The 17318-nt window shown below is 42.8% G+C and overlaps 1 protein-coding gene across 1 annotated transcript in view; it reads right to left on the bottom strand.

The window, feature by feature from the left end:
* MAP3K15 (mitogen-activated protein kinase kinase kinase 15) overlaps nt 1-6698 on the bottom strand; it is a gene marked incomplete at its 5' end in the record, with an annotated part of 76595 nt that extends 69897 nt beyond the window's left edge. Inside the window, one exon of the mRNA XM_081125428.1 lies at nt 6482-6698. Coding sequence (XP_080981554.1) covers nt 6482-6698 — 217 coding nt within the window. The remainder of the gene's footprint in view (nt 1-6481) is intronic.
* Between the last annotated feature and the right edge of the window lie 10620 nt (nt 6699-17318).

Below are 17318 nucleotides of genomic sequence, written 5' to 3'. Positions count from 1 at the left end.
TATAACCACCAAAATAAAAAACTCACTCAATGGGCTCACAAGAAGAATGGAGATAATACAGGGGTCAGTGAACTTAAACACAGTTCAATAGAGCCCTGGCTGATGTGGCTCATATGGTTGGAGCATCGTCCAATATACCAAAAGGTCACAGGTTTGATTCACAGTCAGGGCACATACCCGGGTTGTGGGTTCCATCCCCAGTCGGGGTGCATGTGGGAGGCAACCAATCGACGTTTCTCTCTCACATCAATGTCTCTCTCTCTCCCCCCTTCCTCTCTCTCTAAAATGAATAAAAGCATTTCCACTAGTTTTCACCACTTAAATAGCAATCAAATGAAATGCAGAATTCTAATTATGCTATGTTTTTCACCTTTGTACTCATGTTGCTTTTTTGAAAGCAGCAATATTATTTTCCTTTCTCTCATTATGGCCATGCAGCATTGAATGAAATCTACTTTTTCAGTAAGGTTTTGAAAATTTGCCCTTTGCCAAGTCATCTAGCTATAATTACCAAAATGTAGCTCATTCATGTTAAGGATTCTAATAAAACAGAACATGGAACAAACAAAACAAAAACAGACTCATAGAAACAGAGACCAAAGGGGTGGTTACCAAAGGGGAGAGAGGGGATGAGGGGATGGGATAAAAAGGTGAAGGGTAATATAATCAATGATACTGTGATAAGTTTGCATGATGGCAGATGATTACTAGAATGTGTAGTGATCACATTGTAAGGTATAAAAATTTCAAATCATTATATTGGACACCTGGAATTAATATAATATTGTATACTAACTATACTTAAATAACCAAAGTCCAAAAAAAGAGAAGTTACATAGAGCACAGTTGTAAATAATGCTTGAAAATGGGTCAAAAGGGGGTGTCCTGGCCCTGGCAGGTTTTGCAGAGGTAAGAACATTAGCTGGTGGACTGAAGGGTCCCAGGTTTGATTCTGGCCAAGGGCACATACCTTGGTTGCAGGCTCAATCCCCGGCCCCAGTCGGGGAGCGTGCGAAAGGCAATCAATCGATGTCTCTCTCCCTTCCACTATCTCTGAAAAGCAATGGAAAAAATATCCTCAAGTGAGGATTAAAAAAAAGAAAAGCATAGCAAAACATGGTTTTGTGCCTTTTTCTCACCTCCATTCTTCAGCACAGGACCAGAAATAGAGTTAGGATGTAATCTCAAACCTAACTTTGGAAAATTTTTATTTATCAATTGCAGGAGTATAATTTGACCCCACTACACAATGATTGTCCAAAGGATTTGAGCCTTGAGTCTTCAGTATTTCCCAAAGCACATTTCCTCCATACTGAGGTTTTGGTCTGTTTATTGGTGGGAGCAAGAAGGCGAAGGCACAGAAACTAACATTTACTGAGCACTTACTAAGTTCAGGGTTTTCCCACAGCCCATTAAATCACCCAGGCACTGATGACATATAACTTCCAATTTAGACCCACACACGACCACAGAAAATTGCACAAAGAGATGGAAAACACAACCCACCTACCCCTGACTTATAACAGGAAATAGGAAGTTCTTAAATTTCACATCTATGATCCTACCTAAAACACACTTGAGGCTGTTCAATAGTTCCCCTCTCAGAGGAGGGTTGTGGGGCTGGGTGAAAAAGATGAAGGGATTAAGCAAAACAACAACAACATAGTTACAGACAACAGCATGGTGATTACCAGAGGGAAAGAAAATGGTGATGGAAGGAGACTTGACTTGGGGTTGTGAACAATACAATATACAGATGATTTAGTATGGAATTGTACACCTGAAACCTATATACTTTATTAACCAATGTCATTCCAATAAATTCAATAAAAGTATATACAGTATAAATAAAAAACAAAAAAACCAACCATAAGATGTAACTAAAAAGGTATTTGCACGTCTTACATGATCTATTTAACACATGTCTTATTACCATTAAAAAATATTTTTTATACTTCAATAAGTACTATCATCAGTACAGAGTTTTCTGTATACAGTGGTCAAGTGTTCAGTAATATCTGATTACTGCACTTAATTGTCGAAGTCACTTCTGAATGGATCAGAAGCATTTTGAAATGTAGCTAAAATAATCTAGTTGTTCAAAGACAGTTCAGTGAAATAAGCAGATATATTTATTTGGCTCAGTCATGCTCTCTCAAAGTTTGAATAACAAAATGTTATCACACAACTGCCTTGAACCAATAATTCCTTCGAACTACCATTATGGAGAGATTTGGGGTATATAAGAAATTTTATTGCCCAGCATGTGGGGCTCAGAGGTTGAGCAACGACCCATGAACCAAGAGGTGTCTGGTTTGAGTCCCTTCAGGGCACATGCCTGGGTTTCAGCTCCATCCTCAGTGGGGTGTGCAAGAGGTGGCTGATCAATGTCTCTCTCTCTCATCAATATTCCTACCTCTCTATCCCTCTCCCTTCCTCTCTAAAATTAATAAAAAATGTTAAAAAAATTTTATTTAATTTAGTGAGATACATATAACTCAAATTGGACCACAATATTCCTTTTTTCATTGGTTCAAATTATGGTTGAGAGGGATCAACAACATAACTCAGATTTGCAATTTCATTAACTCATACCAGAATGCACAATTTTTCCTCTCAGAACTTCATAGTCTAAATAATAAATATGTGTTTAACTAAATATCTAAATAGTACTTCTAGTATGTCTGGAATATAGTTGCTCTTATAAACAGAAATCAGTACTACAACCCCAGACATTATCAGAGTCTTCAAACCTCAGACTAATGCCTATGGCATTAACAATGAAATTCTTAATGGAATTAAGCCTGAACTAAGGAGACTTTATAGCATTTAGAATCAGAGGCAGAGCTATTCCCCTGAAGGATATGTGTCTTCAGAATTGACACCAGTCTACTCTTTGGGTTTTGCTGAGTCTACACTGGCGGAAATGTAAACAATATTCTGTCTAGTAATCAAATGTTTTCTGAAATTTGGGGGGAAATTCTTTCAAAGCAAAGGAGAGAGCTTGATTAAAAACTTTACTGCCCATCCTCACTGCTGTGGCTCAGTTGGTTGAGCATCATCCCATGCACCGAAGGGTTGCCAGTTTGATTCTAGGTTAGGGCACATGTTCAGGTTTTGGGCTCGATCCTCGGTCTCAGGGGCATGCGAGAGGAAGCCAATCTATGTTTCACTCTCACATTGATGTTTTTCCCTCTCTCCCTCTCCTTCCTCTCTCTCTAAAAATCAGTAAGCCGGGCCTGTGTGGCTCAGTTGGTTGAGTGTAGTCCCATGCACCAGGAGGTCACCAGTTCAATTCCTGGTCAGGGTACATGCCCAGGTTGTGGGCTCAATCCCCAGTGGGGGGCAGGAGGCAGCTGATAGATGTTTCTATACTTTTCTCTCTCTCCCTTCCTCTCTCTGAAATAAATAAAAACATGTTTTAAAAAATAAAAATCAATTAAAAATCTTTTTAAAAAACACTTTACTGCCCCTCCCGAGTCATAGCACCTCCCTCCACTACTAGGATATGCGGATACTGTCCCACTGCAGCAAATAGAGGGAAGAATCTGATTGATACTACTTACAGTATGTCATTCTTACTTTATTAAATTTCTATTTTATTTCCACAATCAGGAGGAGTTATGAGGCTCCTTTCCCTGTGTTTGGTTTGCTTTGGTGTGGAAGAAGAGTGGTTAATGATACAATCTTTAAAAATTATGAAATCTACCTTTCTTCTCTTCCTCATCCTTTTCCCAAATTTTTAACTTTGCTTTTCCAAATAAAACTCCATTAATTTTCATCATAGATACAAACATTAGAGCACCCAATATATATATACCTTGTACTGACATGAAAAATAGCAAAGAAATGACAAGGGACGGGAAAACATGTAAGAGAAATAAAACCCCTTAATTTTTTTCAAAGAAAAAAAGTTGCCCTGCCCCACAAGCATTTTTCTAGAAGAACACTGTCTAATGGGACCTTCTGCCATGAGGAAAATGCATTCTCTTCACTATGCCTGTTGAGCACTTAAAAAGTGCCTGGTGCAAATAAGGAACTGCCTTTATTTCATAGGATTTTAACAGGTTTAAATGTAAATAGCCATTTGTGGCTAGTGGCTACCACACCGGACAGCATGGTTTTAGAACTTTTACAAAAAAGCCAAAGTGACAGATTTGTATCTTTGGGGTGAAGATATCCAAAAACTGTGAGTGGTAAAGATCAGGAAGCCAGGCGAGGTGGTGGCGGCGGCGGTGGGTCATATGTTTAATTCATAAACACACTTATTGGAGGTGTGTAGAGGACCCTTGTCAAACCTATGAAAAAAACTTTAGTTATAATGATGTACTGAGAAATGATTTATTCAAGACCAGGCCAAGGTCAACCAGAGGAGATGCATGATACAGCCGAAAATTCTAGACAATCTGGACTCAGAGCAAGAAAAGGTGACTTGCCTGTTGCGTAGCTTTGGAATGGAAAGCCCAAGATTTCTGACTGACTGAAGAAAGGGTCCTGTTAGTAGATAGATGAAGGCTTGTTGTGCGCACATGCGCGCACACGTGTGCACCGCCCCCCCCCCCGCCCCCAAGCAAAGCCGCTGCACACCAATTTTTCAGAGTTGGAACCAGCAGGAAGGAGGCTACAGTTGTCCCTAATGGCAAAAGGGATATTTACCCAATCAGAAAAGAGTCTGCTCAAACTTCAATTTTGGAGAATGAAAGAAATCAAGAAAACCCAGTGGTTCTAGGTGAAGTGGGTTCCTGAACAACTTTTCTAAAAAGATGTTGTGAAGAGTATACTCAGAGTGGTCAGAAATGTCAAGAGATTGTTTTCCATGGGTCCAGCAGCCACTTATTTAAACAAACCCGACACCCTGCCCCCTCTTCCAGCTGGTGAGGATTTTCTCTGCAGAAAACAGATCAGTGTTCCCTAGGCAAAGGATGAGTGGTGATAAACCTGGGTTACTACAGCAGCACAATGTGGCCTGTGTGTTAGATATTTGCCATTCACCTTCCCACATGCTTCCAGGTTTAGGGTAGGCACTATTACTTCCTTTTGACCAGTGGAGAAACCAAGGCACAAGGACACCCAGGTAATTCCTGTCTCACACACAATGCTTATGAACGTCACCCAAGGGTTGCTGGTAAGAAAAAGAGCCAAGTAACAATCCATTCCACACATGAAAAAACTTGTCAACCAAAAGCATTGATTTTTGTTGTTGTTAATCCTCACCCTAGGATATTTTTTCCATTGATTTTTTTAGAGAGTGGGAGGGAGGGAGGGAGGGAGGGAGAAAACACTGATGTGAGAGAGACACATCAGTTGGCTGCCTGCCACATGCGCCCCAACCAGTGCTAGGATCAAACCTGCAACCCAAGTACGTGCCCTTGATGGGGAATCCAACCTGTGACCCTTTGGTGCACGGGCCGACGCTTTAACCACTGAACCACACCGGCGAGGGCCAAAGTGTTGATTTTATTTTGTTAAATCCTCACCCATTTATTTTTAGAGAGTGGAAGAGAGGGGGATAGAGGAGGAAAGGGAAAGGGAGGGTAGGGGAGAGAGGGAGACAGGAAGAGAGGGGGGTAGGGAGAAGAGAGGGGTTGAAGGGCAGAGAGAGAGAGAAACATCTATGTGAGAGACACACATTGATTCGTTGCCTCCCACATGCGCCCCAACTGGGTCTGGAAATCAAACCTGCAACTCAGGTACAGGCCCTTGACCAGGAATCTAACCTGCAACCTTCAGTGAGGGGGGCTGATGCTCTAACCACTGAGAGACGCCGGTCAGGGCCAAAATATTAAGGCTAGGTTCTTACGTCACACTCGTTAAGGCTTAGAGGCACACCACTCCTTCCGTTACCGAATGCTTGTGTATTTATGAGGTAAAAATCTGTCAGACAACTGCTGGCATGTGTTAGGAACAGGAATTAAAGTGTGCAAAAGAACACTGGGGCAGTTCAAAGAGTCCCCCCGCCATTCCCTCCCCCCTCCCAATCGTAACACACCAATTCCCACTGTGACTGAAAATGGAATCACCCGGGAAACATTAAACAATCCGAGTCCTTGGATGCTGACGACGCTGGTCCAGCTTCGGGAGTTCTAGAAGCTCCCCAGGGTGGGAACCCACGGCTGTAAGGGACATGCAGGAGCGAGAAGGTGAAAGTTAGATAACCGGTGCGGGGGTGGGGATTCGGCATTGAGTGGGTTATAAGCTTTTTCTTGGGTCACCAGAGGTTTGAGGAGACTGGAGTATAAAGGGGTCAAAAAGCCGCCGGCCTCCATTTCCAGCCGGCGGCCTGTTTTCCTATGTGTAAAAAGGCAGAACACTACCTGCTCTCAACACCCCCCTACCCCCCCCCACACACACACACAGGCCCAGAGCTCCCGCTCCAGCTGAAAGAGTTCGGGGTGGTAGATTGGGGAAGAACCGCAGAACCGTGCCAGAGGGTGAGGGGAGCTGCCTTGGCCGGACAGGGTGACTGGGACACCCGCCTCACCTGCGTTGTAGAAGGCGTCGAGCAGGCCGGTCTCCGCGAAGTCTAGCTCTTCAAATGGCACGGCGACGAGGCGGGCGCCCTCGGCCTCGCAGGCCCGCGTCAGACACCTGAATGCCCCTTCCTCCGGGCTGCGGGCCGCGCCGCCCTGGGGCCTCTCGCTGCTCACGTACGCGGCCCTCAGAGCGCGCGGCGGAGCGTCACCGGCCCCGCGCTCCATGCTCCGAGTCGCCCAGTCTGGCGTCCGCGGAGCTGCAGGCGACGCTGGGCGCTGTGAGGGCTCGGTCGCCTCAGCCGGGGATCTCCCGCGGCTGCTCTCCATGGGCAGTTCGACGCGACCTTCCTTTGTCCCACCTGCACGCGAGAAGCTGGCGACTGCGGTCCCAAGAGCAAGAGCTGCTTTTGAGGCTAGAGGCGTGCGGCGTGCGGCGTGCGGCGTGCGGCGTGCGGCGTGCGGCGTGCGGCGTGCGGCGTGCGGCGTGCGGCGTGCGGCGTGCGGCGTGCGGCGTGCGGGCGTGCGGGCGTGCGGCGTGCGGGCGTGCGGCGTGCGGCGTGCGGCGTGCGGCGTGCGGCGTGCGGCATGCGGCGCGAGGCGCGAAGCGCGAGGCGAGCTGTGCGCGCCACAGACTCTGCTGCCGGAAGCTTCACCGGAGTAAGCCCGTGAGCCAGAAGCCAGTGCTTAAGACATCAAGGGCAGGGCGCGGGGAGGTCTGGGACGGATTGGGGGAGGGGCGGGAGTGAGGAGGACGCCCCCTGCCGCCTCTGCGGGGCAGCGCCCCGGAGAAGGGTTGATTCGGCACAGGACTTTGTTGTTGCCATCTCTCCAGCCTGACCAACTCTTGTTTTTCTCAAAACAATTTGAGGATTTTCAAGTAGAGTAAAAAAACTCGTTCAAAGAGCTGGTTCAAAGCAAATACTATTAAATTCTAAACTAAATAGAGATGTAGTTCTAACCCAGAACTGAGGTGAGAGATGCTTACTTAAAACACCTCCCATTTTGTACTCCCTGTCCCCATTTGCCCAGAGCATGGGCCTCCAGAGCCCACTCCTGGGGGCCCGCTCCTCCTCATATTCACTGTGAACTTGACAAAGCACCGGGATGCACCAGCAACAAATTTTATTTGCCTGGAAAATAGACTCCAAGTAGGTTGCCTGTCTGACCTAGGAAATTCTGTGAACCCACAGGAATCTTTACTCTGGATCTTTTCCACCTCACGATTTTGGCCCAAATATTAAAAAGTAGAATTACTATTACAGGTACTACTTGCATTTAAAAGTACTTGTATTTAAAAGCCGAGGGTGCGGGAGGTCTGGGAGGGGGCAGGAGCGAGGAGGGCGCTCCCTATTGCTTCCCCTGGGGCAGCGCCGCAGGGAGGTTTGGGAGGGATTGGGGGACAGGGCAGGATCAAGCAGGGCGCCCCCTACTGCTCCCCCGGGCAGCGCCCTGAGAAGGGTGGATTCATGACTGAGGATTTTGGACATTGTCACGAAGTTTTGTGGAGATAAATTCACAAACCATCCAATTCATCCATTTAAGTGGGTTCTGGTATATTGAGTTAAGCATCCATTGCCCCAGTTTTACACCATTTTCATCACTCCCTCCAAACCCAGTACCCATTAGCAGTCACTCTCCACCCTCCCCCCAATACCCCTCAGGCCCAGGCAACCACCAATATACTTTCTGTCTCTACAGTTTTGCTGGTCTGGACATTTCACATACATGGAACATGTGTGAACAGGGGTTTTCATCTGTCATGGGTATAATATCTAGGAATAGGATTTCTGGGTCATATGACAACTCTATGTTTAACCTTTAGAGAAACTGCTACTGTTTTCCAAAGTGGCTCCACAATTTTACATTCCCACCAGCAGTGTACAAATTCCAATTTTTCTATACTCTCATCAACACTTACTGTTGTCTTTTTTATTATAGACATCATAATGGGTATGAAGTAGTATCTCATTGTGGGTTTGATTTGCATTTCCCTGATGACTGATGATGTTGAGCATCTTGTCATGTGCTTATTCCCCATTTGTATAACTTTGGAGAAATGTCCATTAGGACCCTTTGCCCATTTTAAAACTGGGTATTTTTTTATTTTTATTATTCAGTTGTAAAAGTTCTTTATATATTGTGGATACACATCCCTTATCACGTATGTGATTTACAAATATTTTCTCCCTGTGTGTGGATTGTCTTTTTACTTTCTTGATGGTGTCCTTTGCAGCACATCACAAGCCACTTGACACAAGCAGGATAGGATATACCTTATAAAACATTTTGGCATTTCCTCACGTTTCAGTAATAACACAGTCTATCCCTCTACCCCCCACCCCACCCCACCCAAAAAAGCAGAAACTGCCAGTATAAATCTTTGAAGAAATCCTGCTCTAAATCCAGTTCTGGTAGGAATTAGGAACTTCACAAATGACATCAATGTATATCCTCTTTTGTGGCCAATGAATGAAAAATGGGCTCTGAGGAAATCTGTAGACACACAGACCAGCATTGGGAAGAGAAAAGTTAGGGAAAACTTTCAACACCTTTGTTCTAAGATTTTTTAAAATATGATGCTATAAAGGGACACATTTTCTTTGTAACCTTGTAATGGGTAATAATAGTTATTTTTCTAATGTGCCTGTTCTTCTGAGATTATTCCAATGAATGACACAGCCTTCAGAAGGGCAAAACTGCCCATTTCAAAATCGCTTGCCAGTATCTTGCTGTCACCCCCACTTCAATCTTCCTGTGTTCCTTCCAGCTCTCACTGGGGCCCTACTAAGGCACACAGGATTTGTGAGTTCTGGCTTGGATAATGCTCTCCTCTAAACACAAACCCTGTTGAGTAAAGAGCCCAGCATTTACCCAGCTAATGAGCGCCTTCCCCGTAGGTTGCCTGGGCGCACACAGCCCGCTTTCTCATTGTCTCCAGTAATTTGAACACCTGAAATATGCTCCAGCCCCTTCTCCCTATGTCCTTCCCACCCCGCCCCAGCCCCACTGAGGAGAAAATTGCAAAATGCTGGGTTAGTCTTTTCTGTTTAGTTGAATGATTGTTCTGTTCTGACCCCTACCTTTCCCCTTTCTAAATGCACACCCTGGAAACCACTTTATCCCAACACAGCGATGTCATTTGGACTAGAACAGTGGATGGAAAAGTAGAGTGGAGGCACTGTAGCTAAAGAGTAAGATTAGATCTAGGCGTTTTCTTAGTTTATTTTAGGCTGGTCATTCATGCCAACCTTGGTCAAACTAGTTAGTTCTTTGATTCATTCAACCTTGTAAAAAATATGTAAATTACCATTCGAGTGGTAGCTTCATTACTTTTTCCATTGTACCCAAGGGCCTAGAGCAAATAGTGACAAAAAGAAACAACCAAGTATGTCTTTGGTGGAAAAACTTTTATATAGTAATTCAACAAGGACTTAATGAGCACCTATTATGTGTCAGGCACTATCTTGGTGCTGAGGATATCATAGTTCTTGCTGTCAGAGAGAGATTAGATAGATAGATGATAAATGGGGAGAGAGAGAGAGATGGCTATAGAAAAATACACCTGTGTATAGATGCTATAAATATTATATGAGTATATATTATTATAATCTGCCATAAAATACAGGAAGAACAAAAAGGATGGATAAAGCTCATAACTATTAAGCTTAGGTTGTATATAAAATACTAGCTTATGAAATATAGGTGAAACTCATAGGATGTTTTAAATATAAATGATGAGTAAGCAAGTAGCTTGTGAGAAAAAGGTGAACTTTATAAGATGTGTTAAAAATTGTAAGTTATTTCCCTCTAAGACATGCTATGGAATATATGATGAAACTAGAATATTATTTACAGATGGGGGATGGAAAGACCAAGTCATTAGGCATGGGCATGCAATCTCTGAACTGACAGTTATGTCACCCCTAAATTGACCACCCACTGGTGACACCCAGTATGGTCCTCTTCTTGTTCCACACTTGCCTTCTACCTTCTTGAACATATGAAATATAGTTCTAATAACTGAATGTCCTTGTATACTAATCCTTATCATCTGTTTTATTCCTGGATCTATCGGTTTTTCTCCTGATGGGTCATATTTTCCTGCTTCTTTGCATGTCGGGTAATTTTTTTATTAGATGCCACACATAGTGAATTTTACCTTAATGGGTATTGCATATTTTTGTATTCCTAAATTACGGAGCTTTATTCTGGGACACAGTTAAGTTACTTGGAAACAGTTTGATCCTTCTGAGGCTTGCTCTTAAGCTTTGTTTTAAGGGGGATCAAAGCAACGTTTAGGCTGGGCAAATTAATCCCCTCTACTGAGGCAATACCCTTCTGAGTACTCTATCCGATGTCCTGTGAATTATGACTTTTTTCCATTCTGGGCAATGGAAACAAACTATTCAGGCCCTGTGGGATTGTTCCCTCTAATCCATTCAGGTGGTTCATTCCACAGCCTCAGGTGCTTTCTTCACACACAAGTGCTGGACAGTACTCGGCTGAAGACTGCAGATCACACACCTCTGGAACTCAATGTGCAGCTCTCTCTCCAGTACTCAAGCTGCAGCCTCCTCCTGCACAACTCAGGACAATAATGGGGCTCCCTTTCTCTGTCCTGTGTTGTGCCTTTTACATGACTTTTGCAACTTTTTCACAAGTCTGAAATTCTTTTAAGATAAAAAGACAAGTTTTAACATTAAAAAGCAAAGCACTTCTCCTCTCTCCCGTCTAGGTGTGCTTACTGGGTGACCATTTATGATGGGAAGAGGAGCAGGGTTGGCTGCTTTTCTCCTCTCCACCGTGCTAGCCAGCAGAGCGTATAGGGAGAGGATCTAAGACAACCCCACTGATGGCTTTCTCATGCTTGGACCACATCTGTTCTATAGGAAACACATATCCTTTGCCTCACAACCTCTGGGAGTGCTGGCCACTCCCATCCAGCCCCTCTATCATTACTACCATTTGAGCAACCAGCTAGCCATCTCACCTTCTAGATTTCTGAGGTATGACTCAGACACTTGTTCTTTATGTCCCCCAAACTTCTTGGGACACATGTAGCAAACTGCCTTTGAGTTCTTTCCCTAGGTGCCTGGTAAGTGGTAGGAAACCCTCCAACACTTTCATTGGCATGAAGGAAGTCGTTTGCAGACCAATATCTTCCCAAAATTACTCTTCTCATTTCCAATTCCTTTTTCTGGGAATGTCCAGCCACACTTTGAAACAGTATTTTGTTTTAGGTGCAAGACCTTCCAGAGCTATCTTTTCTCTCTGCCATCAACTTTCTGCTACCAGTAATATTCCAAATGGTACCTGCTTCATCAGCTTAGGGCCTGGAGTGAGGATAATGATAACATGAACCAGAGCCCCCACTTGACTTGCAATGGATATTAAACAAAAGCTTGAAAGAGATGAGCATGTCAGCCATGCAAATATGTATAGGAAGAGCATTGGAGAGCCAGGGCAAAGGCCCCAAGGCACCCTGGTGTGCTCAAGGAACAGCTATGTCAGTATCTCTAGGTATTTAGAATTCCACCATCTTATTTCTTAAAAGCTCTTTCTAGAAAGTTCTTCCATATATTTAAATGAAATCTCTCGTAACTTCTACCCATTAATTCTAATCATTCTTCCACATGTCAGCTTTCCAAGTAACACTGTTTTTAGGTGATACCCCACTTCCCAGACCCTTCAATCATTTATTCATGACATAATTTCCAGGCTTCTCACCACTTTGATGATTCTCTTCTAGAAGATTCCGTTTTCTTTCTATTGCTGTTTTGTGTGTGTGAAAGACTTTTTTAAATCAAACATTTTTATTTGGAGATAATTGTAGGATCATACGCAGTTGTAAGAAATGATACAGAGAGATCTAGTGTACCCTTTAACCAGTTTTCCCCAATCGTAGCATTTGCTGAACTATAGTACACTATCACAGCCAGGACATTGACATTGATACAATCACAATTCAGAACAGTTCCATCACCACGAGGATCCCTTCTATTGTCGTTTGAATGCCACACCACCCATTTCCCTCCTTACCCACCATACCTAACCTCTGGCAACCACTAATTTGTTTTCCATTCCTACAATTTTGTCATTTTAAAAATGTTATATAAATGGATTCATACAGCATGTAACTTTTAAGATTGTAGTTTTTTGTCCAGCATCATTCCCTTGAGATTCATCCAAGTTGTTGCATGTATCAGTAGTCCACTCCATTTATTGCTGAGCACCATTCCTTGGTATGGATGTACCACAGTTTCTTTAACCAGTCACCCTTAGGACACCCAGGTTGTTTTCAGTTTGAGGCTATGAATAAAGCTATAAACATTCATGTACAGGTTTTTGTGTGCCTTCTCTCTTTTTATCTTTGTCATTCATGTTATTTATTCAAGTAAATATAAATATTCGAGTCTGATGATGAACCCATCAAAGATATTCATTTCTGTTACTGTAATTTTTATTTCCAGGCATTTGATCCTTTCTTATAGTTTCCATCTCTGTTGAAATTACCTATCTCATCTTGCATGTTGTCTATTTTGCATTAGAGCCTTTAACATAGTAATCATAATTAAATTCTCTCTTTCATACTTCCAACAGCTGTACCATATCTAAGTCTTATTCTGAGGATTGTTTTGTCTCTTCAAACTGCTTGTTCTTGCCTTTTGGCATGTCATGTAAACTTTTGTTGAAAGCCAGACATTTTGTATAAGGCTGGAGAAACTGTGGTAAATAAGCCTTTAGTATAAGAATTTATGTTAATCTACCAGGAATTGGGCTTTGTTGAGGTTGTTTTTCCCATGGACATCAGACACTTAGAATTCCTCTAGTGATCTTTTTTTCTTCCTCCTCTTAGTTTTGGGGCTTCCCTTTTTGCTGTTCCTCAGACAAAGTCTGCCTCTGAAGCTCTTGCTGTTGTAATCCACTGTTATTCCTGGAGTTTCATTAGTGTGCTACTGGGGCATGGACGGGGTGGTCTCTAATATTCTAAGCCTCAGTTTCAGAGGTGTAGCTTTCACATATGCTTCTGCTCCCTCCTCCACGGATAGAGCTCCCTCCCTCCAATGTCTTCCCCCAGATGGAGTGGGTGGATCCAACAGTGTTCTCAGTCAACAGCCTTAAGGCTCTTCTCCCTAAAGATTAAATCTTTATTTTTCAGGTGAGATGGGAGACTAGCTGGGTAGAATTCCATTTCCCCAGCTGCAATATATTTCACCAGTGCCCTCAGACCATGTCCTTCCCCCCCACCCCTGCAGAATAAGCCTTTTGTTAAGGGAGAAATGTCCGAGTGGAATTCTCTGTGATTCCTGAGCCAGCATCCAGCCTACACCATGAGTTTTCTCTGGAGTTTCCCTGATCCTGTCTGTGAGAGCCAGGTGGGATTCTTGGAGGAAAAGCCTGCAAAAGGGTGAGAACCCCTTCCCCCAAGAGCTTCACAATCTCAGGAAAGTCCACACTTGGCCTCCAGCAGTTTGTTAAATTTTCTAGCTTGATTTTTCTATCCACTTCTATGGTGTCTGGTGGCTTCTGTCCCTAGTAAGCAAATGTGTAGGTCCCATGTCTCACAGAATGTGCCTCTCTCCAGATTTTGAAATAGCTATGTGCTCTGCAAACTCAGTTCTCTTTTTAATTTCCAGCCTGTCCAGATTTTTTTTCTTGCTGTAAGCATGGGAAAGACATCTCACAGCTCTCTACATCTCTGAGCTGGAACTATAAGCCATATTCAACCATATTTGACTTACAAAAAATGTAAATTTCATATGGTTCACCCTAATAGACTATGGCATAGTTTCTGGATAGTGTGCCTTATGTTGCTGCAGCCAGTCTAACTAGAGATTTCTGGAAAAGACTCCTATGGGTTCTTCTACACACAACTCAATGAGAGGGAGATAATTCCCCCCATGACAGCAGTTCTCAAACTTGAGCATGCATCAAAATCACCAGGAAAACTTGTTAAAACACAGATTGCTGGGTCCCTCTCCAGGGTTTCTGATTCAGTAGGCCTGGGGCAGGGTAGAATAATTTTCATTTCTACCAAGTTCCTGGTTGGTTGGTGATGCTACTACTGCTCTTCCAGCGATCACACTCCAAGAACTCTATGGCATGTCTTGGAGGCCCAGGGTTCATCTACATGTCCTACTTATTCATCACTTGAGGGCACATGTTCAGTCCTGAGGGGCAGCAGTTAGGTTCTCAACTGACTTCATAGAAGTGTCAAGAGTAAAGTGTCAGGAATATGCTCACCCTTGAATCCATTCTTTTTCCCAAGTTAACCTAATTTAAAAAAATAATGCTTTATGTCTTAAAACAGAGGTAGCCACATTTTTCTAATACTGTAGTGAATGACAGTCTTAGAGATAACAGTATACAGACCATGGAACTTGTTTTAAGATCCATGGTGATGTAAGCACTATCCTTAGGGTCTGGGTGTTGGCTGAGACTCAAGTAGAAGTCAGTTGCCTCTGTATGCTTTCTTCATAACTGTTTTTTTATGTCGTAAATCCTCCCTAATGCTACAGTTTTGCACATAGAATTTTCATAAAGGTAATAGTAGGCTGCTCAAATTTATAGAATAAATTCCACTTGGTATCAGTCATAATTACCAATTCATCCATTCAATCAACAAATATGTATCAAGTGCTTACTATGTACCTGACAATGTTTTAGATGCTGGGGATATAGCAATGAAGAAAATAAATAAAATTCACCATCTTCATGGTGGTTTCATTCTAGGGAGGGGAGACAGAAAACGTGTGTGTGTGTGTGTGTGTGTGTGTGTGTGTGTATGAATGAAACGGTATCAATATGGGGTATCTGGGGGAGAACCGAGGCTAAAGTTGTCTCTTTTATTGAGTGGGTTAGAGATGGCCTCTCTGATGGGGTGACATTTGAGCAGTGACTGGCCAGAAGGAAGAGGTTTAAGCGAATACACTAGGGGCAGATGGGTAGTTAGTCACTTTTGTATACTAATGTTAATTCAACTATGTTTAAAATCAGGCAGGACTTATTTTTGCTAAAAGTCTCAGGTAATTTACACTCACACCCCACTGGTAGAAATTATCTTAAGGATAAATTAGAAATGTGGACATAGCTTTAAGCCCAAAGATGTTCATCACAGTTTTATAACATAGAAAACTGGAATTAACCAAAATGCCCTTCTTTCTCTGATCTCCACCCTGAAGACTCTATTGGGCACCTCTCCTCCGCAGTTCCAAAGCTTCTAGATTTCTCTCAGTGTTTATGTACTTTGGAAGATTTGCCTGCTTACCTGTCTACTTCCCCCCATTTGAGCTCCTTGAGGACAGAAGCACATTGCATACAGCACCCATCATGGTTTCCAGCACATCGTAAGAAACATGTTCAAGAAAAGATTGGTTAAATGGTCTCTGGCATATCAGACAGAATATTATGCAGTCATTACAAATGTTTTTGAAAAGAATTAGTGACAAAGAAATGATAATACTGAGTATAAAAAGCAGACTATAAAACTATAAACACAGAATAACCTCCATTATGAGACACCAAAATAATTAAAGGAGTATCCAAATGAGATTAGGATAATTTATGCCTTTTCCTTATTTTCTACTTTGGGTATATTAGCTTCATAATCAGAAAAAAAGTAAGTTTAATATTCAAGGTGATTGGGTTCTATATTTGAGCCCACAACCATCACTCTGGTCCTCCAAACCTTAGAAGATTCATTGGTAGGACTCTTGTCCTTAGCACATGGTATCCTATCCTATATTATCTTGAAGGTTTGCATCCTCATCTCCACCTCCCTGTTTCATCTTCCTCATCACCCCTCCCAGAATCTCAGCACTACATTCCTATAAAAGTAGGTCAGTTCTACCTCCAACCTGGAGTTCCCTCAGAGACTTCTCCCTCTCTCAATCCATGTACTTCTCCTCATTCCAGTTTTACTTCCTCCAAGAAGACTGCCCTGATTGAGAACAAACAAGAACATTTCTTAAGCACTTCCTGGGGCCAAGGCAGGGGCATGGGTGAGTGTCTCATACAAGTGTCCAGTCCCTGTTCATTTACCTCCCTTTAGCATTCAACAGCAGAGCTTTAGCCTCAACCAAGTGCTCCATTCTCTCCAATTGAGGTTCAGACTAAGAAATAATCATGAAGCTTGAAGAGAATCCACTCTATTTCTCCTACGACATTTCTGTTTTAGGGAATAACCCTAGAAATGTTACTGATTTCTTTGTGGCTTTTCTGTTTGGCTTCAGGTTGGCCTCATCAGCTTGGTTAGTTTAAAAATTGGTTTGTAAACCCCTTAAAACTTTTTTAAATTAATACAACTATAACTAGAAGTTTCGCATTACCAGGGCACTTTCCCATCAAGAGCTCAAAGCTTGCCAAATAATCTTAGTTTCCTGGAGAACTAGTAATATTTTATAGGAGTGAGAGGGAAGGTAGGCATTTTCGACTTAAATACATTGCTAGATCTGCATAATATAAGTAAACTTGTTGCCATTTAAAGAGAACTGCCCCATAAAGCTGTTTTTCCAGGAATTCAACTCTTCTTTTATTCAGTTTTTTTATCTTTCTATTTTTTTCCTAAGAAGAAATTCTAGCTACAACCTACTAGGTTGCCTTGTTCTGTGTTCAGTTGAAATATTTTACCACCTGTTGCTCTAACAAGAGAAGAGGAATAGCCCACTTAACTGTGAATTCTGAATTCACAAGCGTGATGAGCACACACTGTCATTTACAGGAAGGGGCTGCCCCACAGACACTCCAATTTGGGATTAATTAAAAAGGCATGAAATAAAACCTCTTTTCAGGAACCTGCATCTACTTCATGGATCCCCCTGAGCTTCAGGGGCCACCTGCTGCTCC

Source organism: Miniopterus schreibersii (genome assembly GCF_964146895.1).
Source record: "Miniopterus schreibersii genome assembly, chromosome: X".
Taxonomy (NCBI): Eukaryota; Metazoa; Chordata; class Mammalia; order Chiroptera; family Miniopteridae; genus Miniopterus; species Miniopterus schreibersii.
This window is presented reverse-complemented; position numbering and strand designations above follow the sequence as displayed.